General features: G+C 36.9%; 1 protein-coding gene across 10 annotated transcripts in view; it reads left to right on the top strand.

Annotated features, from left to right (window-relative positions):
• Positions 1–25,640, top strand: part of RASAL2 (RAS protein activator like 2) — a 397,752-nt gene that overhangs the window by 283,496 nt on the left and 88,616 nt on the right. For 9 of the 10 annotated variants that reach the window (XM_005217241.5, XM_002694157.7, XM_003587091.6 and 6 more), the window contains one exon: positions 12,101–12,207. In XM_005217241.5, coding sequence (XP_005217298.1) covers positions 12,101–12,207 — 107 coding nt within the window. Of the gene's footprint in view, positions 1–10,899; positions 11,309–12,100; positions 12,208–25,640 lie in introns of those variants that run through there. The other variant, XM_015475218.3, reaches the window with a different exon arrangement.

Below are 25,640 nucleotides of genomic sequence, written 5' to 3' on the forward strand. Positions count from 1 at the left end.
TCTCTCAGTTGTTTCCAACTCTGCCACCCCATGGACTGCTGCACGCCAGGCTTCCCTGTCCATTACCAACTCCCAAAGCTTGCTCAAACTCATGTCCATCGAGTTGGTGATGCCATCCTCATCCTCAGTCGGCCCCTTCTCCTCCTGCCTTTAGTCTTTCCCATGGACAGAGAGTTGAAGGTATAGAAGATACAAAAAAAACACAGTGAGCTTCAGTTAATGGACACAATAGAATTCTGAAGTCCAACAATTATGTAGTCTTCTGAAGTATATGTGGAATCTTTATGAAAACCAACAATAGATTAAGACATAAATAAATCTCAACAAATCAAATTCTTTATATCATACAAACATATTCTCTTGATCATAGATGAACTAAGTCAAAAATTAGTACCAAAAAAATTTACTCTTAAAACTTTTCTTTTTGAAAACTTTTAAGGTTGAAAGTTTTAAAGTTAAAAATTCAAAAAAAATAACAATGGAAATAGAACTGAACATCCTAAAAATCGTACATATCAAAACTTATAAAATATTGCTAAAATAGTTATTAAGTGAAACTTATAGCCCTAATCTTTTATATCAAAAAGAATAAAATTAAGTGGGCCAGCTGAGCATTCAATAAATTCAACAAGGTAGAAAAAAAAGGATAGACCAAAAGAAAGTTAAAGGAAAGAAATAATGAAAATGACAGCAGATGATAATAGAACAGAAGGCAGAAATAAACAGAATCAATAAAGCTAAAATTTGTTTCTTAAAGAAGTCCAATGAAAATACAACTGTCAAGATTTGATCAAGATGAAAGAGAAAGCACAAGTAAACAATCTTAAAAATGGGAAAAAGAACATAGTTACAAAAATCAGAGACCTAACAGACTATCATGAACAACTTTATGCTAATATATTTGAAAAAAAATGAGAGAAAATGAACATTTTAAAGAAAGATATAATTTATTAAAATTGACTACAGTAGGAATAAAAAATGTAAGTAGTTCTGCTACTTACAATCATTAAAGAAATTGAATCAGTAGTTTAAAATGTACCACTGATTGTGGTTTGATTTCTCATATAGCTTGACTTCTGAAAAAGAATAAAACGCTGGATCACACTTGTATTAGTATTTACAATCAGTGATAGTTCAGTTTTTTATTGCAAATGAATAAATGGACATTTTAGTATCTAAATTAAAAAAAAATGCTAAGAACCATGCTGAAATCTAAGCATGGAAATTGAATTCATATTGAGCCCATAGGTGGTCATGGTTACCTTAGAGTTTTTAAGTATTACATCCTTTGTTGAGGGGATATCCTTAGAAAAGGGGAGGGGGAAGAAGTTCTTTAAAAATTTTTCTTTTATGGGTATGTAAATAAAAAACTAGAGGAAATCAAGCTGAGCAGATATCCCAAGAAAGCAGGCTTCCCTGGTGGCTCAGATGGTAAAGCGTCTGCCTGCAATGCGGGAGACCCAGGTTCGATCCCTGGGTCGGGAAGATCCCCTGGAGAAGGCAGTGGCAATCCACTCCAGTACTCTTGCCTGGAAAATCCCATGGACAGAGGAGCCTGATAGGCTACAGTCCATGGGGTTGCAAAGAGTCAGACACGACTGAGTGACTTCACTTTCATCAAGACTTAAACTGATTAATTTATGTTTAAGTGTGCTTCTACAACCTGAAAATTTGTGAATTTTTAAGTAGAATGATGCATAGAAGGAAAAACTTAATCTCCCATGAAGTTTCTTTACCAAAATCTCAATTATAGTGTAAGACTTAAGCTAATAGACATAAAATGAGAGTAATTCTTAAACTTGACTGCTGCTGCTAAGTCACTTCAGTCGTGTCCGACTCTGTGCAACCCCAGAGACGGCAGCCCACCAGGCTCTCCCGTCCCTGGGATTCTCCAGGCAAGAACACTGGAGTGGGTTGCCATTTCCTTCTCCAATGAGTGAAAGTGAAAAGTGAAAGTGAAGTTGCACAGTCGTGTCTGATTCTTTGTGACCCCATGGACTGCAACCCACCAGGCTCCTCCGCCCATGGGATTTTCCAGGCAAGAGTACTGGACTGGTGTGTATGCTTTAATGCCATATGTGAATTAGAAATAAATAGAAAATTTATTAACATTTTTATTATGAATTAAGTTGAACCATATGAAATTGCTATTTTATCATTTTAACACACAAAAAAATTGGCAATTCTGTGAGATCACGTGTGTTTATTAAAGGAGAAAAAATCAAGAGACTATGCTGAACTATTTTTTAGTTGTTTAGTTAAAATTTATTTGTTACCATATATCTTCTATTTCAGTGTTCCATGCAAGAAAAGAGTGGATGCAAACAGTTTATGGAAACATTGTGGGAGAAATACTTAAAATTGAGAGAGTTCTATTTATTAAAATTTATTTCCTTTGAAAATTTAGACAGAATTGCCATTGTTCAAATACCTAAATTTAGGTAGTTTGATACCCCAAACTAGAGAACATATAATCAAGTAGTGGGAACTTACACAAATATATTACTTGGAAATCAAAGAAATGTGAGTAATTAGGCCTGGCTTTATGGAAGCAGATGAATTGAAATTGGTATTGAAGGTTACCTTAGATTTGGCAGATAAGTGAACACCATTAACAAAGACAGACACAGAGAAATTAATATGGCCTGTTTAAGATCAGAGATCATCTGACCAAGGCAATTTGTTGCAAAGTGTTGGCAGGAAAGAGTACGTAAGGTAGGAGCTAGGTGATATTTTTTTTTCGATGTGTGATTGTCTATCTGTAAGATTTCTGGGAAGGTAATTTTATCAAGAAAGTAATGTTTTAGAGAGCTTAATCTGGTAATGGTGATCAGGATAGCTTTAAGCAGAGAGACAGGAGTCAATGAGATTAGTTAGGAGGGTCTGGCCATTATCTACAATGAGAAAATAAAAAGTCCTGCACTAGAGTGATACATGGTAGTGGAAATACAGAGAACAAAATGAAGCCAACATTCGAAGAGAGACTTAACCGTGTTTGGTGGCTGAAGTATACCAATCAACATTATAGAATTATAGATAATAGGTTTCTCCCTTTTCTGTTACTTTCACTATAGAGATTTTTGTATTTTGTATAGCACCTCATGCATATTTGGTCCTCAGTAGATGATTAATTTCTCATCTTTATGTTAGAGGTTGATATATTTTTATTTTTTCAGTACTTTCAGTGCTTTCTGTTAATGTCTGTTGGGGAATAAAACCCAAATTAGTCTTAAAGGACCCTGACATAATCAAGAATCAGATCTTTTTACAAAAGATTTTTAGAGATGAACACTGAAATCATGGTATGAATAAATCAGATTTATCCAGAATTATATTTGAAACATACTAATAAAGAGAACACATTATTAAGTCAGTTATAGGAAAAGTTTAGGTAAAGTCTGAGAATATCTCCATAAATTAGAAGACATATTGTCTTCCAGAATGGAAGACAAAATATTATTCACCAAAGCAAAGCTATGAAATTAAGGAAATGGCTCAGAGGGTAAAGCGTCTGTCTGCAATGCAGGAGACCCAGGTTCGATTCCTGGGTTGGGAAGATCCCCTGGAGAAGGAAATGGCAACCCACTCCAGTACCCTTGCTTGGAAAATCCCATGGACGGAAAAGCCTGGTAGGCTAGAGTCCATGGGGTCGCAAAGAGCTGGACACAACGGAGCGATTTCACTTTCACTTCACTATAAATAATTAGATTGAAATGTTCAAAACAGTTGTTTTATGCTTAACAGTGCTTTCTAGTTATTTGGAGACTGTTCATTCTAAACCTAAAGTTTTAAGCTTTTTATCAATGTTTGTCTATAGAATTCACCTAAGTAGTTACCTTTCCACTTAAGTGTGCTGAAAATTACTTTAAGTGGACAGATGGATGGGTTTTCTTTTCTTTTTTTGAAGACTGTTCTTTTAGAGGAGTTTTAGGTTCACAGCAAAATTAAGAGAAAATTACAGATTTTTTTCCTGTGTCCCCTTGTCCCCACAAATGCATAGTCTCCCCCTTATCAGTATCCTCCACCAGAGTGGTACATTTGTTACAGCTGCTGAACCTACACTAACATCATAATCACCCAAAATACATGGTTTACATTAGGATTGTTTCTAAATGTTGTATATTTTGTGGGTTTGGACAGATAATGACATGTACCTTACCTTACAGTACCATACATAATATTTTCACTACCCTAAAAACTCTGTGCTCTGCTTATTCATCCATCCCCTTAAGGGCAGTTTATTTTTTGGAGGGCTTTTTTTCTACTTTTTAATTCAAAGAATCAGTAGTAGAAATTCTTTATAGCTTAATTCCTTTTTTGTTCGTTTTTTTTACCATTTCATTAAGCAAGTTAACTTTTCTCCTTCTTTACCCCATTGCCTCACCCCTCTTTGTTTCTTCATTAGAATGTTCTTATTGGCATCAGCATTCCAGGATTGAGAGTTTCCTTTGATGGGGTTTCGTTTGCAGTAAATTATCCACCAAAGAGTATGATTTAATTCTCTTTAAAATATGAAGAACCAAAAAAAATAAAATATGAAGAACCATGTACACTTGTTAGAGTTCTTTGAGTTATTTTTAAGAGGAAATGAGAAAAACTGGAGTTTCCATGATTGTTTATCTTACTTTTTATTCATTACAGTCCACGATACAAAACACAAGGGGAATGGATAGCATGCATGGTAATTAAAAGTATAGCCTCTGGATCCAGACTGCATGGGTTCTAATCCTGATTCTGCCTTTACCAGCCCTGCAAACTGAGTGGAGTAATAGATCATCTCCTTCCTTTTCCATCTGTGAAATGGGGGCATAATTCCAATTCCAGAGATTTGTGAGGATTAAAGAGAAAATTAACATAAAATACTTAGCATGTAATAAGGAATAAAAATGATAGTTTGGTGTTGCAGTTATCCTTGTTATACTTTTATTACTACTACTAAGATCCCTAGTTGTTATCACTAAGTACCAGAGATATGCTTTGTATTTGAAACTTAAGATAACCATATGTGCTGTGCTTAGCCACTCAGTTGTGTTCGACTCTGCAGCCCCATGGACTGTAGCCCTCCAGGCTCCTCTCTGTCCATGGGGATTCTCCGGGCAAGAATACTGGAGTGGGTTGCCATGCCCTCCTCCAGTGGCTTTTCCCAATCTGGGGATCGAACCCAGGTCTCCTTCATTGCAGGCGGTTTCTTTACCATCTGAGCCACCAGGGAAGCCCAAGATAACCATATGAAAGTGAAAGTGAAGTCGCTCAGTCGTGTCCAACTCTTTTCGACCCCATGGACTGTAGCCCACCAGGCTCCTCCATCCATGGAATTTTCTAGGCAAGAGTACTGGAGTGGGCTGCCATTTCCTTCTCCAGGGGATCTTCCCAACCCAGGGATCGAACCTGGGTCTCCCGCATTGTGGGCAGATGCTTTACTGTCTGAGCCACCAGCGAATCCCAGATAACCATATAAATATCCCTAAACTGTTTTCTTAGTCTTTTTGGTTGACAGTAAAAATTGTTCTCTATCATCTCATCCATTATCATCATGTGAAACCCTAAGTTAAAGAAACGATACACTTGTGGGTGTTCAGATTGCGTGACCAGAGGGATATCTGCTCTCCTACTATATTAACAAGAAGAATTTTTAGAAGTAATAATAATAAAGGATAAATTTGTTGAGGTGAAGAAAAGGTGGGAGAGACCGGATGGCTTTCCTTTCTGAGAATTCACTACGTTTCTGTACCTAGCACCAATTTGTACGTATTGAAATGTGTCGAGGGCGTGCAAACTTGAAAGGACTGCTTGCCTGAGTGAAGTACTGCAGTCTAAATGATACAAATCGGATGAATTAAAGTGGCTCTGGGGATTTGTATTTCAGAGCAGCTGGATGGTAGTGACTGTCGGTGCTTTGGCTTTACAGCAGTAGAGATGGGATAGGGCAGGGAAATGTCCTGCTGAAAATCAAGTGGTGAAGTCTATAAAACACCCAGGTGCTATGGTGTTAGCAGCTATATAAATGCAGAGTGTAATTTTCTCCTCTTTGCTCTTGTCACTTTTCCTTTATAAAATTGTTCTCTGCCTGCATCTTTAAGCTCCCATTACCTTTAAGGAATCCTCCAGCAAAAAGTATGAAATGTCATGAAGCCTTTTTTTCTTTCACACTTGCCATTTGTTATTAAAGACCCTCTTACTAAAGAGGTACAAGCCCATTTCCCAATATTGTTCCTTCCTTCCTTTTCTGTTCCTTAAGTGTCTTCTGTGCCTCCTGTGGAAGAAGAATTCTCCTAATTTAGAATTCACAGCATGGAGAAATGAGTTGTTTGCTTAACTCATTCATTAATAATTTGAACCATGGACTTATCACATCCTATTTATTGTTGTCATCATTTATGATGATAGTGAAGTGGATTCATTCACAGTAACATTATATACATTGAAATTCCAGTGACTTAAATGGGTGAAGAAACACATTTTGGTGTGTATTTAATTTTCTATCATGATTTGTTGAGAGGTTGCTTTTTTTAAAAGTTTTTGAAGTGAATTAAAGAATTCCTTTTTGACAATGATATTAGAATACTTGCTTACTAAATATAATGTCAAAAATATTAATGGGACATGTGAGTAATTAAAATTGACAGAGCATTCACATTCATTCATGTTTTATAATTCTGTATACAAAACTACTAGAAATTGGCTTGGGTTGCTGTTAATGTGAAGTATTTAGTAAAGTATTTATATATGCCAGCTGACTGCATCTGTGAATATGTAATATTTTCTGGTCTGTCATAACTAGAGAATTTTGCTGTGAGAAGGATATTTTGGTTCCTTACATCATTATCCACCAAATTAAAACTTTATAAATATCTTTATTCATTCTGTTTATCATTTGTTTTGAATTTTCTGAAATTACTTTCATATTGGTAAGGTTATTATCTTTTTTTAAATTTTGCCTCCACCTTCATCTAAGAGAATAATAAATTGGCTACTACCTCAGTAAAAAATTGGCTACTACTGCCCCAAGAACTAATAGAGATACTAGGCACAGTGGTTAGCACATTATAAACATTTAATAGTAGCTCAAATTACCATAAAAATTTTTCTTCCTTAGACAAATTATTAATAAAAGAGGTGCTTATAATTTTGAAGTACATCTTTTCCTCCTAAAAATGTATTTTTGAATCATCTCCTCCACTTAAAAAAAAAAGGTAGCTAATTCTAAGTGGTAGACATTATCAGAATTTGTGACATTTTTAGCTGGGTAGTTATTGTTAAGTATATGTATGTATGACATGATGGTGTATGAAATTTAGTTAAATGTGACTGAACAAAAAGTAAGTATAGTTGATACTTATATTTGATCGCAATGACATTACATAACAGATACTTGTTCTCAGTTAAGGTATTTGCACAGGCCTTTGGAACCTAACCCTCAGTTCATACAAGCATTGCCCTTAATCTCTTTCTGAACGTAATAATATTGTAGGATCATTTCAAACACATTCACTATTCAAAATCCTTTAAAAAAATTTAAGACAGTCCCAGGAAGTATATCTCCATAGTATTTCTTTATTTAAAAATTTTCTTTACTGTGGTAAAAGTCAGATAACATAAAGCATACTGTTTTAACCATTTTTAACTGTCTGGTTCAGTGTACTCCATAGTATTTTTGTGTGACTTGTAAATCTGGATGAGGTGCATTTCACCAGGTGGTTTTTCTTTCAGAGGAAAAAGCTAAGTCCTTATGTGTAGGCCTACAAAGCCCGCATGATCTGAACATGCCTGCCCTAATTCCTCTTAGTCTTTCTGCTATTATTTATCCCCACTTCCTGACTGCAGCCCCACTGGCTTCCCAGCTGCATTTTACTCTAGAAGCTTTGTATTGGCCTCCCTGTCTTCAGTGGCCCTCCCTGATAAATCTACTAGGCTGACCTCCTCAATTCCTTAAGTACTGGCTTTCACTCACCTTCTCAGTGCCTCTCAGTTCAGTTACTCAGTTGTGTCCGACTCTTTGCAACCTCATGGACTGCAGCACACTAGGCTTCCCTGTCTATCAACAACTCCCAGTGCTTACTCAAACTCATGCCTATCGAGTCCATGATGCCATCCAACCATCTCATCCTCTGTCGTCCCTTCTCCTCCTGCCTTCTGTCTTTCCCAGCATTAGGGTCTTTTCTAAGGAGTTGATTATTTGCATCAGGTGGCCAAAGCATTGGAGCTTCAGCTTCAGGATCAGTCCTTCCAATGAGTATTCAGGACTCATTGCCTTTAGGTTGACTGGTTTGATCCCTGCAGTGCAAGGGATTCTCAAGAGTCTTCTCCAACACCACAGTTCAAAAGCATCAGTTCTCAGCGCCTCTACCTATTCACTATGGTTACTGTAGTGAAATTACTGTACTTCTTCATCTCCTTTTCTCTGTCCTCCTTTTTCCCTCCCTGAAACACCATCTGCTACATTGGCTTCATTATAAGTAAACTGAAGGCCATGAACACACTGTTAGGTCTGAAAGACAGGGTTGAGTTCTGTTTGTTGAATAGGCACATCTTCCACCAAAAGGGCCTTTGTCCTTATAATTATCCAGTTGTCAATTATTTTACCACGCTTTTCAAAAGAAAGCACGTTGACATAGAAGAAAATGTGTATTTTGAGGAAATGACATTTCAATAATATATTTTGGATTTAGAGAGCCCCATTCTTTCAAAAACCTAATTTTGTGTCAAAGCAGATAAACTCATTCATCTTGTCTTCATCTCTGGTTAGTCTGAATAACCCAGCTTATTAATGCAGACCAGAGCAGGAAAGGTTGAAATGGCTTTACACATAATCACACAGATGGTTAGTAAAGGTGGTAAAAAGAGCACCCAAGTATTCTCTTTGTTCAGTACATCATCTTATGTGGAGCCGTAGTGGAGGCTACCTCTCGTTATTATAAGTTGTCACCTCACCTCAGTTCATACCCAATGGCAAAAGAAATGAAGAGATATATTTAAAACTTAAGTGGCTTTTTATAACTTTTTTTTTTACCTTTTAATTTAAAGATGAAAAACATTATTTTTAGAGGGTGAGAACATGAACAAATTAGTTTTAGTCCTTTATCCACAGAAACAATATCATATGCCTCTTGTCTTAAGAGAGTGAGCATATTTTAAACATGACTGTAATTAAATATTGTGACTATGAAGTGAATATTCATTTTTTACAGCAGGGAAAAAATAATGCAGTCGTATGTAGCATGAGGCAGGTAGGGTAGAGAGCTGTCTAATTTTGGCCTACTGGAACTGGTATAGATTTTCCATCCAAATCAGCAGAAATGTAGCTCTAAGAGCATAGTAGCAGCTTTCCTTTCTGATTGGAGCTTTAAAGTCGAAGGTAGCCAGATCAGTTTAGCATGCTGGCCAGCCTGTGACTAATCCAGCAAGTTATTAATTCTGCTTTTCCTGAGGCTACTCCCCTATTCCAAAGTGGACTTTGGTTTTGGGGGTATACGTTCTTTTCTCAGCTTTGAAACAGTTACGAATCTTTTGGGCACTAAACAACCTAATACTCAAAGGCCTTTTCTGCATCAGTAGATAAATTGCATTGTGGTGGGGGCTGGGAAAGTCAAGAAGTGTCTTTTCTGCATCAGTAGATAAATTGCGTTGTGGTGGGGGCGGGGAAAGTCAAGAAGTGTAGACTTCCTCCTCTTATCACCAGTTGATTTAGCTTATTTTGTTTCCTTACTTTTCCCTCTTTAAAGGCAATTGTTCAAACGTCAAAAGTAATTTAATTTCTCCTTTTTGAACCCAGTGACATTCTTTAATCTACATCAGAGTTCAGTTTTTGGTTTTGTTTTTTTTTTTTTTGTAATACAGAAAGAGAATGTAAAGAAAAGTACAACAAAGAACATATTGTTAGGGTTTGAAATGTGGTTGCTCATTTTAGCCAAAATAATTCCAGATAGATAAAAGCATTGAAATATATTTACGTAATGAGTTCATATGCCTGAAAACTAAAATTAGATGTTTGGAAAACAGTAAGGAAATTCTTTTTTTTCCTCAGCCAGAACATTGCAAGTCAAGGAAAACTGTTCACTAGATCATTTTATCCTTGCTAATGGGACTTTTTTCCTCCCAATTTGGTTTTTCCATCAGTTATTCTGAGACTGAAATATATTATATTGTAATAGTCAATCTCATGTATCTTTCTAATGATCAGTAATGGGCAGAGGGAAGATGAGATTTTCTTCTACCTTCACCAGCCCCTGTCTCCACCTGCCTGCCCTTCAGATTGAATTGCCTGACTTAGATAATCATCCTTTAAAGTCATGTTCCTGAAGTCTGAAGGTCTTGTTCAGTGTGCTTTGACAGACCGATCTGTTTAAATTCAGCGCTTTGTGCCATTCCCGTTAATTGTACTACCATTTTTTAGAAATGTGCTAGGATTCATGGGTGCCTAATTCTGAAAATGGCTTTGTACATTAAGGTTCATTTAACTGATGGTTAGGGGGAAGTTGAGAGACTTAAAGTTATTTTAAAACACAGTAATAGCTTGGAACTTTCTTGTACTGCAGGCATATAAGACTCTATGTTGTCAGCCTCTCGGTCATTAGGCTTGTTGTGATTTGGCTTATATCTTACTGGTCAGGATGTCACTGTGAAGAAACGTTTAGTCATGGAACGAAAATCAGTGTCCAGCATCAAAGATAGTAATAGAGTAAGCACTCCCAATTGGATTTTCATAGGCGGGATTGATTTGTGTGCATTACTGGGTCTGTGTAAAATGGTGTCCTTTTGGCACTAGCTGAATATAAATTTCAGGAAATGTTTTTTCTTCTGTAGATCAGTGCAATACAGTGAAATTTGCTGTAACTGAGGGGAGGCAGTGGTTGGGCGTCCGCTAATAGCCTGAAAGGAACTAATGAGGATGTGCAGTCCGGAACGATTGATTGAATAGCTGCAGTCCTGTGTGTTGCTTTCTCGCTTGCTCTCTGCAAGCTGTAGAGAGGGAGGGGGAAGAGCAAGACACAGGGAGGGAGCCAGAGAAAAAACGCTTTCTCTTAAGTGGAAGTAGCACGGATCCCAGGGGCCAGGAGGCCAGAAATGGAAGTTTAAACTGCATCTATCTTTTAAAGGGAGAACAGCAGGAATCAAAATGTCAGTCTCCGGAGTCACGATTTACTCCTTATTTTTTAAGATCTGGAAGATAACACAGAATACTTTTTTTAGGATGTGTTTTTTTTTTTTTTTTTTCTTGTCCATGTTGAGATTATCTAATGTTGTCTGAGAAGCTGGATTCCTATATGTCTGTCAGTTGAAGTGGAGATGGGAAGCAGTTGTGATAAAGGTATAATATGTATATATCTATCATCTGTGTGTGCGTGTGTATGTGCATATATATATGCATATATATGTATCGCTCTATAAAAAAATTTAAATGTAACCTTAATATAGCATATAGTAATTAAATTGGAGAATACCACATGATCTTCAAAATCTGAAATGCATTAGGTCAGTTTGCACAGATTTAGGATCCCAGAGTTAGATCTTAGTGAGGTCATACTGCCAGAACAAGGAGAAGCTGAGCTATTTTTATATCTGCATAAGCATATATGTTATTTTATCCTAGCAGCAGCTTTTTGTCTTCTCATGGACTTCTGGTTGCAGGCTGGTGAATCATCTTATCTGCACAGAACTGAACTTTGACCTTTGTGCAGACACCATCAAATCATGTTCAACACTAGGCTAAATTTGTTCATATGAATATAAAAAATAGTTAATTGGATTCTGTTAACTCTTATATGGCTGACATAAAGCAGTAGATTCCTATACTGTGAGATGCAAATACTAAGTGAACTTAGAGATATTAAACATAACTCAGAGGAAATTACTTTTTATATGTGCATAGATAAAGATACAAACTATCACACTAAGGCATATTCTTAACAGTGACCAAGTTTCTTTAATGTCTTGATAATATCTGTTTAGAGATAAAGAGACAAATTATATCTTAGATGTAGAATATAATGTATCTTTAAAGCAAACTGATTTTTTGTGAGGAAAAAAAATCAACAATTTTACAGATTAGTGAAAGATCCTAAATTTGGATTTTTATCGATGTTTCTTTTTTCTCATCCAGAGGTGCCAGCAGAAAGGTCCCCACGCAGACGGAGTATCTCAGGGACCACTACATCTGAGAAACCCAACTCTATGGACACTGCGAATACCTCACCCTTCAAAGTACCAGTAAGTGCTGCTCTTCTTTAAAAGAGTACGTTTATTCTTTTTAGAGTGAGAGACAGTTGCTAAGAAATCAAAACATTTTGCTCCTCAAGAATCTCTTTATCAAGTTACTAGTTAAAACCAATCATAATTCTATAAAGGTGTGGGTAGGATTTTCTTTTTTTTTTTTTACTTTAAAGAATGGGGCATACATTTTATTTTAAGTGATGGAACCTAAGCAGAGAACGATAAGACTCATAAAGTTGCAGAGCAATTTATCAGAGAATTAGACAGCTGTGAGTTCTAATCCTGAAACTAGGCCTGTGCTTTGCTTAAGCCATCTTTTAGACACCCAAGTAAGTGCTTAAGAAATACCCTGGAAGAAGTATTCCCGTTAAAAATATTCTTTAAACTGACGAGACAGTAATGAGAGTCAGTATTGAGTACTAAAGAAGGCTGAGATGGAAAGTCTGTAAGTGAACAGGTCAGCTGACCACCAGTTGCAGCCCTCGTTTCAACCTCTTTGATATAACTTGGAGTAACCAGATTTTAGTTCATCCATTTTCTTTGTTTACTGAATAAGAAATATGCTTACTTTCTAATCATATCATTAAAATTAATTGTTTTTAAACTGGGTAAGACTTACATCTGTGTAGTTGGTCATTATTATGGGTATAACAGAAATCAGTATAAAGTAGAAATAGCCTTTTCTATTGGGGAAAAAAAAAGGATTTAAAAAAAATTCAGCCAAGTTAATATATTGTGTTTTTTATTCCAATACAATTTTTTAAAGTTAGGATGACCTTTTAGGTAGAACTGGTATTTTGAGATGTATTAGCTGGCATTTACCTGTAAATTAACCAAAGTGAATGTTTTATTTTGCATTAATCCTGGAAGCGAGATTTTTCCTTATTATATCTCAGTCTTATAGAGTCTCTGGATAACTATTACTGTGACACCTTTCAAATGTTTACAAATCTTCTCATTTTTAAAGATCACAAGCAAGTATTGGATTAATAGTCAATAAGATTATGAGAGGAATTATAAAATACTGGATGTTATACCTTTTATTAAATTTCTTTATTCTAGCAGACATAATTATATATTTAAAATTGTTTTCATGAATGAAAAAAGTGTCTTTTCTCTCCCTTCCCCTTGTTGTTTTCCTGATGAAACCAATCAAATATAGTGAAACTATCTATCTATATGCAGAATTTGGTGAAAAGGTTTGAGTTAGAATTTGAAGTTTTCATGCCATTGTGCTAGAATAGAATAGTGAATACTTTTTTTTTTTTTTTTTAATAATATCAGTAACCGAAGAAGACTTTGCCTCTGCAATGTGGTAACATTGAAGTACTTCCTGTATTGAATCTGAAGTCATGGCTGGGTTTTTAAAATTTGAATTAATTAGCAGTAACAGTTTTAATTTATATTTAAACAATAAATTAACAGCTAATTTAAGGTTGACCTTAATAATAAGACTAATTATTTTTGAGTAAAAGTAATAAACCAGTGATGCATATACATGAAGATTAGCACCACATACAGACCACTTACCTGGAGAAGGGAATGGCAACCCACTCCAGTATTCTCAGCTAGGAAATCCCATGGTCAGAGGCACATGGTGGGCTACAGTCCATGAGGTCACAAAGAGTCGGACACGACTGAAGAACTAACACACACAGACCACTTACTCAGGGCTGGACTTCAGGAGAGTCCTAAGCACTGGACGGCCAGGGAATTCCCTCCTTTGTTACTCTTTTTACAATCACGGCCACCTCATGGATTTAGAAACTCTGAGGCAAAGAATAGGCCTTTGAATAGCAAATTGCAGTCACAAAACCCATGCACTTAAGTAAAATTTAGTGATTCATAAGTCTTCACCTAGACAATTATTTAGAAAAATAACTATCAGAACACAGAGATTGCAACTTTTTTTTTTAACGGCACAAGTTTTTTTTTAATTAAAAAAAAAAAAGGCAGTGAGTAGAAAAAAGAGGCAGAGGAAACGAGAAAACAAAGAGTCATAAAAACAACCTGAATCCATTTAGGATAAAGGCAAATAGCTTTATATACTTATCAATAGTCCTTAAAGGTACCTTCGTATTACACAATGGGTGGTGCATAATGTAGTAATCGACACTGATAATAATAGTCCTGAATCATCAGGGAAAAGTGAAATTTTATTGTTTATACTAGGCTTTTTTTAAAAAGTGAAAAACTGTGTAATGTTGTGTGATATATATCCATTGAGAATATTTAAAGTCTTAAAGATATGTGAAACTTTATGAACCTTGTTCAGAAAAATATGGTTTGTGAAGTTCCTCTCTCCTTGATAATGCTGGAGAAATAATTTATAGTCTTTTAAGAGAAACCAAAATGTGCTGGCTAAATGAGACACTGCAGTACTTCCACAGAGGGTGTATTTTTTAAATCTCCATGTGATCCCAATAGCTAATGTGACTTTACAGCACTTAAATGTTGCCAGAAGAGTATATCTAGTTTTCAGAACAACACAAAATTTTTTTATAATGTCACAAAAGACTTTCTGGGAATGCAGTACAAAAAGGAACCTAACTTTGAGATACTTAACTTTGTTACTTTATATAGTACCTCAAAGATCATTTTCACATTAACTTTATGAAGGAGTAGGGGTGAGATTTAAGCACATGTACTTGTGGTTCTAAGATTCTGGTGTCGTTGCTGACACGTGTCTTTATGGTGAACAGCAAGTACATTAACCATCAGAAGGACCCAAAAGGAGCTGGTAGTGGACTCTCCAAAAGGACTTTATTCTTCCTAGATCTATTTTTAGGCTTACTGAGGGAAGGTGAGGCTTCCCTTGTGGCTCAGACAGTAAAGAATCTGAAAGTGAAAGAGGGGAGTGAAAAAGCTGGCTTAAAACTCAACATTAAAAAAATGAAGATCACGGCATCTGGTCCCATCACTTCATGGCAAATAGATGGGGAAACAATGGAAACGGACAGACTTTATTTTCTTGGGCTCCAAAATCACTGCAGATGGTGACTGCAGCCATGAAATTAAAAGACACTTGCTTCTTGAAAGAAAAACTATGACAGACATAGACAGTGTATTAAAAAGCAGAGATGTTACTTTACCGACAAAGGTCTGGTCAAAGCAATGGTTTTTCCAGTAGTCGTGTTTGGATGTGAGATTTGGATCGTAAAGAAAGCTGAGCACCAAAGAAATAATGCTTTTGAACTGTGGTGTTGGAGAAGACTGTTAAGAGTCCCTTGGACAGCAAGGAGATCAAACCAGTCAATCCTAAAGGAAATCAATCCTGAATATTCATTGGAAGGACTATGATAAAAGCTGAAGCACCAATACTTTGGCCACCTGATGTGAAGAACTGACTCATTGGAAAATAACCTGATGCTCGGAAAGATTGAAGACAGGAGGAGAAGTGGACGACAGGATGAGATGGCTAGATGGCATCACTGATTTGACGGACATGAGTTTGAGCAAGCTCCAGGAGTTGGTGATGGACAGGGAGGCTTGTCATGCTGCAGTCCATGGGGTCGCCAAGTCGGACACAACTGAATGACTGAACTGAACTGAAGGCAGATGAAATAGGTTTTTAACAAGTCTTGATGGAAATTGTTGACACTGGCACACTTCTTGAATGCTTACTTTGGGCAAAGTATTGGTGATTCACCAACTGATATTGATGAAATTATTGATACTTTCTTGGCACACTACTTGGTACTGGGGAAACAGAAATGAACAAAACAGAATTTCCATTCAAGAGAACTTATAGTCTATAGCAAGAGACAGAAAAATAACCAAATCTGTAAGGAGGTAGTTGAGCATCATAGCACAGGTTTTTAACAGTTCACTATGTAAGCCGAAACTTTGTCAAGGAGCCAGTATTTCAGCTGCATTTCAAAGGCTGAATGAAAATAGTTGACAGGGGAAGGATAGTATTCCAGGCTGGGGGAATAGCATTTTGGAAAGATGCACTTCATAAGGTGACTCTCGCTCCCAGGGAATATAGAAAAGTTTCACTGAAGCAAGACTTGGAAATCATGTAGGCAAAAATGGCAAGCTAGAAGGTGAAGAGGTAGGTTGGGGCAAGACTGTGAGTGGGTTTGTTTGTCAAACTTAATGAAATTTTACTGGCCATTAAAGCATTAAAGCTTGGTTTAATTGAAATATTTGTCTTGGTTCAAAAGCTGAACCAAGTTATGTAAATACTGTGACGATTTGGTAAATTACTTGACTCACACTCATCTTGCTACCACTGTCTCAACTCAGGGGGATAGGTGAGTTGGGGCTATCATTCGATAGAAGGCCAGTCAAGCACCCACCCCTGCCTTTCAGCTGACACTCCCTGATAGTTCTAGAGTAGCGGATAGCCTTAGGGAGATCCTCAGAAGCCAGAGGGTAAGGATTGCTTGTATTGTGCTGACTACTGCCAGATAAGGCAGAAGGGAGCCAGGGAAGAACTATGGCAATGAGCCCTTTAAACCTTTGTGTATCACCCTCATTCCCCCAAATTTATATTTTTTAAAACTTAAAATGGATAACTAGTATATTCATGTATCAATATATTCCTTATTTAGTTTAATCCATCTTTACGCAGGTAGTAGACAGCAGAGTTAATAAGTTTAAATATAAGAACATAAGAAATAAGAGAGAGAACTTGTATGGCCACTGAACCTATAGCTTAAGGCAAAGTCTTGGCTTTTGGGAATGTTTAAATATATTTGCCCTTTTATCTAATCATCTAAATGAAAGTCACTCTGTCATGTCCAACTCTTTGGGACTCCATGGACTATACAGTCCATGGAATTCTCCAGGCTAGAGTACTGGAGTGGGTAGCCTTTCCCTTCTCTAGGGGATCTTCCCAACCCAGGGATCAAACCCAGGTTCTCCCACATTGCAGGTGGATTCTTTACCAGCCGAGCCACAAGGGAAGCCCAAGAATACTGGAGTGGGTAGCCTATCCCTTCTCCAGCAGATCTCCCCAACCCAGGAATCGAACCGGGGTGTCCTACAATGCAAGTGGATTCTTTACCAACTGAGCTATCAGGGAAGCTTATCTAATCATAGGAATAAGAAAAGCAGAGATCTGCAGCATAGTTTTCTATAAAGAAAGATGAGCGCTGAAGAATTGATACTTCTGAACTGTGGTGTTGGAGGAGACTCTTGAGAGTCCCTTGCACTGCAAGGAGATCAAACCAGTCTATCCTAAAGGAAATCAGTCCTGAGTATTGGAAGGACTGATGCTGAAGCTGAAACTCCAGTACTTTGGCCACCTGATGCGAAGAGCTGACTCATTTGAAAAGACCCTGATGCTGGGAAAGATTGAAGGCAGAAGAAGGGGACGACAGAGGATGACATCACCAACTCAATGGACATGAGTTTGAGTAAACTCCAGGAGTTGGTGATGACCTGGGAAGCCTGGCGTGCTGCAGTCCATGGGGTCACAAGGAGTCGGACACAACTGAGCGACTGAGCTGAACTGAACCGCAGGATAGTTTTTCTGTTCTTCCTCCACACTCATTCCATATCTCTTCACCTTAATTCCAATTGCAGTTATTTGTTTATAAGTCTCTATCCCTTATTAGACAATAAATTATCTTTTCTACTTATCTTTGCAGCTACCACAATGCCCAGCAACAAGTTAATTGTTAAATGGGTAAAAGGTATATGAGTTATCTAAGAACTGAGTCAAGTGATTATGTTTCACACATACTCTCTTGATACTACAGGCTATGTCTCTGGTCAAATGGATTACTAAAGCGTTTAATAGCCACTCAGAGATCATTTTAAAGGAGTGCACCTGTGCAAAATACTTTTTTTTTTCTCTTTAACAAAGAGATCTTAATTTATATTTAAAATTCAGGGCTGTGGTATTTTATCTATATAGTGTTTATTGTTCCTACTTCTGTTGGAAAGTGAAACTAAATAGGATTCTTTACTTCATGATTTATCTCTGTGGATATTTCTTTGAGCCATTTAGGTATCATACATATGTATAAGTTCACAATGTTTTTGCAGATCTGAGTTTTCACTATTAGATTCTTCAAGAACAATTTTAGTCATTCAAATAGTTTTTATCTATTTTTAAAGATCCCATTTTTCATTTTTTCTTTAACATCCTGCTAGACTTTTTGCCTTTGTCCTATTTATGTTTTCCTTTAAATAAAACATCCATCGTATGTCTTATATATTGTTAAAACTACATTTAAATGATATCACAAGACTGGTTGGGAAGAAATAAGTAAACCAATAAAAGTTATCCGGGTTCTTAAATTTAACTCAGAAAGGGAATAAGCTAACGTCTTGTAATTGTATGTATTTGTTTCACATTGCCTGAGTTTTTGGAACAGGCTGCTTTCTTTAATATTCTATTTATAAAGTGACTATTGATATTTATGATTTCTGTATCACTTCTCCTTAGAGGATGCCATCAATTTAGCTTTGGCTAAAAGAAAGCCGCTGTGTTCAGGGCCAGGTGCCCGCTCAGTGTTCTCATTTCCATAACACAATGGTCTGAGCTGGCCTTCCCTATGAATGTAACACAATGCAGTTGCAGCTGCTTCATTTGTATTAGCTTTGAGCTTGGCTCTGAAAGAATTCAGGCACTAAAATATATGCCAAGACAGCCAGAAAGCACAGTTGAACTACAGGAGTAGCCGACTATTCCTGCGTAACCCTCCTTGTGCTCTTGTCACAGTGACACCTGAGCAGTCCCAGTCAGATATACCAGATACAAAAGACTGTCAAAAGATAAAAGCTTCGCCTAGTTTTTAGAAGAAAGTAAAGCTTTAGAGGAATACATGTAGACTAAGCTATATTCTTGTAGGAAATAAAAAAAAAAGAAATGTTACATCTTTTAAATATTGTGTGATTATCAGACTCAGTATTAGCCATTGTTTTGAACAGAATACTCAATCAGGTCTTTGCTTTTCCAAGTTAAACAGAGAGAGAGAAAGCTTCATGCCCACTTAATAAAGACCAGAAAGTGTTCATTGTCTAAACAAATCATCTAAGCAACTTCAAAAAATACTACTGCCAGAGCTCCACCTCAGACCAGTTAAATGACACTCTGTGGACCCGAACCTAGTCTTCTGTATTTTTGAAAACCTGTCCGGGTGATTCTGACGTGAATCCAAGCTTGAGAACTATTTGCCTAAATGATTGGTTAAGGTATTAGGATCCCATCTTGGTCAGTGTACTCCCTGTGAACACCCGTGCCTCCTCCTATACCTTCAAGCCAACCATTAAAAACCAGCAGTGATAGTCCTGCAGTGGCCAGCTGTCACTCACAGGCAAGTTGTGTTGTGTACTAGTTGCCCTTGTAAGTGTTTACCACAATCAGTCCAGATGACCAGTCTCATTTTGCAAAATGCGTGTTTTATTGTGGCAGAGTAACCTCTGATCAGCCTAAGCAGCTCAGTTTTAGCGGTAAAATATTCAATTTGAATTCATGGCCTCGGAGCTACAATACTATTTCAGTTTTTGTGTTCTCATTGCTGTTGTATTCCAGGAAACTTAAAATTCTTTCCTCTGCTGCTTAAAGATTCTTTATTAATCTTTCTTCCTTCTCTTTCCTGACCATCTACATGAATCTAAAATCCAGGATCATCCTGCAGTGATACCTTTTTGTTCATATATGTATGAATATATATTGATAATATATGTCTATCAAAATATTACTACCACAGGTAAAAATAATGTAATAAATATAGGGATGTCAGAAAAGAAAAATTATAGTCTGACGATAGTAAATATTAAGTATACCTTCAAATCGTTTTGTAACCAGGACAGCTATGATTTTTAAATCTTTTAATGATAACTATCCTAGGATATAAAAATAGGAGGGAAAAAAGGGTTAAGGTTAGATATGACCCCTTAAGGAGGCTAGAGAGCAAATAGCAAATACCTGGAGGAAAACGGAGCAGAAATGGCTGAGAATATTGCCAAGAGCCTAAACTTGAAAGAATCGAAGAATGAGGGAAACCTTCCTCATTCTATGCTTATTCCTAGAAATAGGTTTGCAGTGGTGCTAACTAGTGGAGATTTCAACTTATTTTGCACAGGAAAAGATGGCTGTTTAAGATAAGAGGGTGGGATTAACTCAATTATACTTCATTCTTATGGATAGTGTACTACTATAAAGCCGTCTCCTCAAAGCCAAGATATTTTTCTTCTGTTTCAATGGGAAGTAGAGGTGTAACTGGGCTTCCCTGGTGGCTCAGTGGTAAAGAACCTGCCTGCCAATGCAGGAGACACAGGTTCTGTCCCTGAGTAGGGAAGATCTCCTGGAGAAAGAAATGGCAACCCACTCCAGTATTCTTGCCTGGGAAATCCCATGGACAGAAAGAGCCCGGCAGGCTATGACCCACGGGGTTGCTAAAGAGTCGGACATGACTTAGCACCTAAACAACAACAAGAGGCTTAACTTTTCATATCACAACTAGAGATAAATGTTTTGAAGGGCCATTACCCAGTTAGGGGAGCATGTAGTTAGCCACTAAGTATAACTGATAGCAGATGATTTCTCCTTTCAAAGATGTTAGAAAGTTAGAAATATGTGAAGGGAACCTTGCTAACTTCTCAATTTACTAGGGTTAGCTGTACATAAAGATATTTTCACCCCTCTTAGCTATACCTGTAGTCAACAAGGTTCAAGCAGTGCTGGTAACAATAGTATCCCTGAGGTGCCTTCCTACCATCAGACCATTTAATTTTATAACCAATGCCAGTACCATTCTACTGGATCTTTAAAGTTTTTGTTTGTTTTATATTAAACATCTGTGATTTTTCAATTTATCATTTATTTTTTAAATTAAAATCTAGTTTATGTACAATGATATGTTCTTTTCAGGTGTACTACATAGTGATTTGACATTTGCATTCAGTGAAATGATCCCCACGATAAGTCTAGTAACCTTCTCTCCCCATACAAAGTTATTATAATATTATTCATCATATTCCTTGTGCTGTATTTTAATCCCCTTGGCTTATTTATTTTATAACTGGAGGTTTGTTCCTCTTAGTCCCCTTCCTATTTTTCTGTCTCTTCTCTGGCAACCACGATTTTGTTCTCTGTATCTAAGAGTCCATTTTCATTTTATTTGTTTTGTTTTTACATTTCACATATAAGTGAGATCATACTGTATTTGTCATTCTTTCTTTGACTTTATTTCACTTAGTGTAATACCCTCTAGTTTCATCTATGTTGTCACAAATGGCAAGATTTTATCTTTTTAATGCCTGAATAACATTCTTGGGTATGTGTATAACACACAAACATACATATTCATACACATACATACCACATCTTCTTCATCTGTTTATCTATCAACAGATACTTACATTGTTTCTGTATCTTGGCTATTATAAGTAATGTTGCACTGAACATTGATGTGTGTATCTTTTCAAATTAGTGTTTTTGTTTCCTTCAGATATATACTCAGAAGTGGAATTGGTGGATCTTATGGTAGTTCTATTGTTAATTCTTTGAGGAGCCTCTCAACTCTTTTCCATAGTGATTGTGCCAATTTAGTGCACATACATAGTGTATTGTACCAGTGCACTCCCACCAACAGTGTACAAAGGTTCCCATGTCTCCTTGTCACCACTTCTTATTTGTTGTCTTTTGAATTTACTTTTAATTGGAGGATAATTGCTTTACAGTGTTCTATTGATTTCTGCCATGCAACAGTGTGAATCAGCCCAAGTATACATATATCTGCTCTCTTTTGAACCTCCCTCCCACCCACCCATCACCCCACCGCTTTACGTTGTTACAGAGCACCAGGCTAAGCTCCTGTGTTATACGGCCACTTTCCACTAGCTATCTGTTTTACACATGGCAATGTATATGTTTCAGTGCTACCTTTTCAATTCACTCCACCCTCTGCTTCCCCAGCTGTGTCCACAAGTCTGTTCTTTATGTTCTTTATGTTTGCATCTCTATTCCTGCCCTGCAAATAGATTCATCAGTACCATTTTTCTAGATTCCATATGTATGTGTTATATACAATATTTCTTTTTCTGACTTACTTCGCTCTGTATAATAGGTTCTAAGTTCATCCACCTCACTACACCTAACTCAAATTTGTTTCTTTTTATGGCTGAGTAATATTTCATTTTATATATGTACCACAACTTCTTTATCCATTCATCTATCTATGGACATCTGGGTTGCTTCCATGTCCTGACTATTGTAAATAATGGTGCAATGAACATTGGAGTATGTGTCTTTTTGAATTGTGATTTTCTCAGGGTATCTGCCCAGAGAGGGATTGCTAGGTCATATGGTAGTTTTAGTCCTAATCTTTAAAAGAATCTCCATTTTGTTCTCTATAGTGGCTATATCAATTTATATTCCCACCCACTGTTCCCTTTTTTCCAAGAGAGTTCCCTTTTCTCCTCATTCTTTCCAGCATTTATTGTTTGTGAATTTTTTTATAATGGTCGTTCTGAGGTGTGAGATGATACCTCATTGTGGTTTTGATTTACATTTCTCTAATAATGAGTGATGTTGAGCATTTGTTCATGTATTTATTCATCATCTGTATGTCTTCTTTGGAGAAATGTCTATTTAAGTCGTCTGCCCATTTTTGATTGGGTTGTTTGTTTTTCTGATATTGAGCTATATGAGCTGCTTATATATTTTGGAGACTAATCCTTTGTCAGTTGCTTCATTTGCAGTTATTTTCTCCCATTCTGCGGTTGTCTTTTCATCTTGTTTATAGCGTCCTTTGCTGTGCAAAAGCTTTAAAGTTTAATTAAGTCCATTTGTTTGTTTTTATTTCCATTACTCTAGGGTGTGTCAAAGAGGATCTTACCACAATTCAGAGTGTCCTGCCTGTGTTTTTCTGTTAAGAGTTTTTATATTTTCTTACATTCGGCCTTGCATTTAGATCTTTAATCCATTTTGAATTTATTTTTGTTTATGGTGTTAGGAAATGTTCAGTTAGGATGCTGTCCAATTTTCCCAGCAACACTTATTGAAGAGGCTGTCTTTTCTCTGTTGTATATTCTTGCCTTCTTTGTCAAAGATAAGGTGCCCACAGGTGTGTGGGTTTATCTCTGGGCTTTCTGTCTTGTTCCGTTGGTCTACATTTCTATTTTTGTGCCAGTACCATACTGTCTTGATTACTGTAGCTTTGTAGTATAGTGTGATGTCAGAAAGGTTGATTCCTCCAGCTCTGTTTTTCTTTCTCAAGATTGTTTTGGCTATTCGGGATCTTTTGTGTTTCCATACAAATCATAAAAACTTTTTGTTCTAGTTTTGGAAGTTCTAGCCATGGCAATCAGAGAAGAAAAAGAAGAGGAATCCAGATTGGAAATGAAGAAATAAACCTCACTGTTTGCAGATGACATGATACTGTGCATAAAAAACCCTAAAGATACCATCAGAAAGCTACTAGAGTTAGTGAATTTAGTAAAGTTGCAGGATCAATACACAGTAACCCCTTGCATTCCTATGCACTAACAACAAAAAATCAGAAAGAGAAATTAATGAAACAATCCCATTCACCATTGCAACAAAAAGAATAAAATAGCCAGGAATAAACCTACCTAAGGAGACAAATGACAGACTATAAGACACTGATGAAAGAAATCAAAGATGGCACAAACAGATGGAGAGATATAGCATGTTCTTGGATCAGAAAAATTAATTATGAAAATTATTGTACTACCCAAAGCAATCTACAGATTCAGTGCTATCCTTGTCAGATTTGTTGTCTTTTTGATGATGACCATTCTGACAGGTGTGAGGTAGTATCTCATTGTGGTTTTGATTTGCATTCTCTGATGATTAGTGATGCTGAGCATCATTCCATGTGTTTTTTGGCCATCTATATGGTTTTTGTTGTTGTTGTTTAATATCACTTCAGGTCCTTTACCCATTTATTAATCAGCTTGTTTGGTTTTTGATGGTGAGTTGTGTAACTTCTTTGTATATTTTGGATACTAAGCCCTTGTTGGATTTATTGTTTGCAAACATTTTATTCTATTCAGTAGGCTGTCTTTTTTGTTTTGTTGATGGTTTCCTTCACTGTGCAAATGTTGATGTGGCCCTATTTGTTTATTTTTGCTTTTGTTTCCTTTGCCTGAGGAGACAGTTCCAAAAGTTTTTTGTTAAGATTGATGTCAAAGAACATACTGCCTATATTTTCTTCTAGCAGTTTTATGGATTGAGGCCTTACATTTGGGTGTTTAATCCCTCTTGAATTTATTTTTGTATATGGTGTGAGAACATAGTCTGGTTTGATTCCTTTGTGTATTCAATTCAGTTCAGTTCAGTCACTCAGTCATGTCTGTTTGCGACCCCATGAACTGCAGCACGCCAGGCCTCCCTGTCCATTACCAACTCCCAGAGTCCACCCAAACCCATGTGCATTGAGTCTGTGATGCCATCCAACCATCTCATCCTCTGTCGTCCCCTTCTCCTCCTGCCCCAAGTCCCTCCCAGCATCAGGGTATTTTCGAATGAGTCAGCTCTTCGCATCAGGTGGCCAAAGTATTGGAGTTTCAGCTTCAACATCAGTCCTTCCAATGAACACCCAGCACTGATCTCCTTTAGGATGGACTGGTTGGATCTCCTTGAGTCCAAGGGACTCTCAAGAGTCTTCTCCAACACCACAGTACAAAAGCATCAATTCTTCGGCGCTCATCTTTCTTTATAGTACAACTCTCACATCCATACATGACCACTGGAAAAACCATAGCCTTGACTAGACAGACCTTTGTTGAAAAAGTAATGTCTCTGCTTTTTAATATGCTGTCTAGATAGGTCATAACTTTCCTTCCAAGGAGTAAGCATCTTTTAATTTCATGGCTGCAATCCCCATCTGCAGTGATTTTGGAGCCCCCCAAAATAAAGTCTGACACTGTTTACACTGTTTCCCTATCTATTTGCCACGAAGTGATGGGACCGGATGCTGTGACCTTAGTTTTCTGAATGTTAAGGCAACTTTTTCCCTCTCCTCTTTCACTTTCATCAAGAGGCTTTTTAGTTCCTCTTCACTTTCTGCCATAAGGGTGGTGTCATCTGCATATCTGAGGTTACTGATATTTCCCCCGGCAATCTTGATTCCAGCTTGTGCTTCCTCCAGCTCAGCGTTTCTCATGATGTACTCTGCATAGAAGTTAAATAAGCAGGGTGACAATATACAGCCTTGACGTACTCCTTTTCCTATTCGGAACCAGTCTGTTGTTCCATGTCCCGTTCTAACTGTTGCTTCCTGACCTGCATACAGATTTCTCAAGAGGCAGGTCAGGTGGTCTGGTATTTCCATCTCTTTAAGAATGTTCCACAATTTATTGTGATCCACACGGTCAAAGGCTTTGGCATAGTCAATAAAGCAGAAATAGATGTTTTTATGGAACTCTTTTGCTTTTTCAATGATCCAGCGGATGTTGGCAATTTGATCTCTGGTTCCTCTGCCTTTTCTAAAACCAGCTTGAAC

The sequence above is a fragment of the Bos taurus genome, chromosome 16 (assembly GCF_002263795.3).
Source record: "Bos taurus isolate L1 Dominette 01449 registration number 42190680 breed Hereford chromosome 16, ARS-UCD2.0, whole genome shotgun sequence".
NCBI lineage: Eukaryota > Metazoa > Chordata > Mammalia > Artiodactyla > Bovidae > Bos > Bos taurus.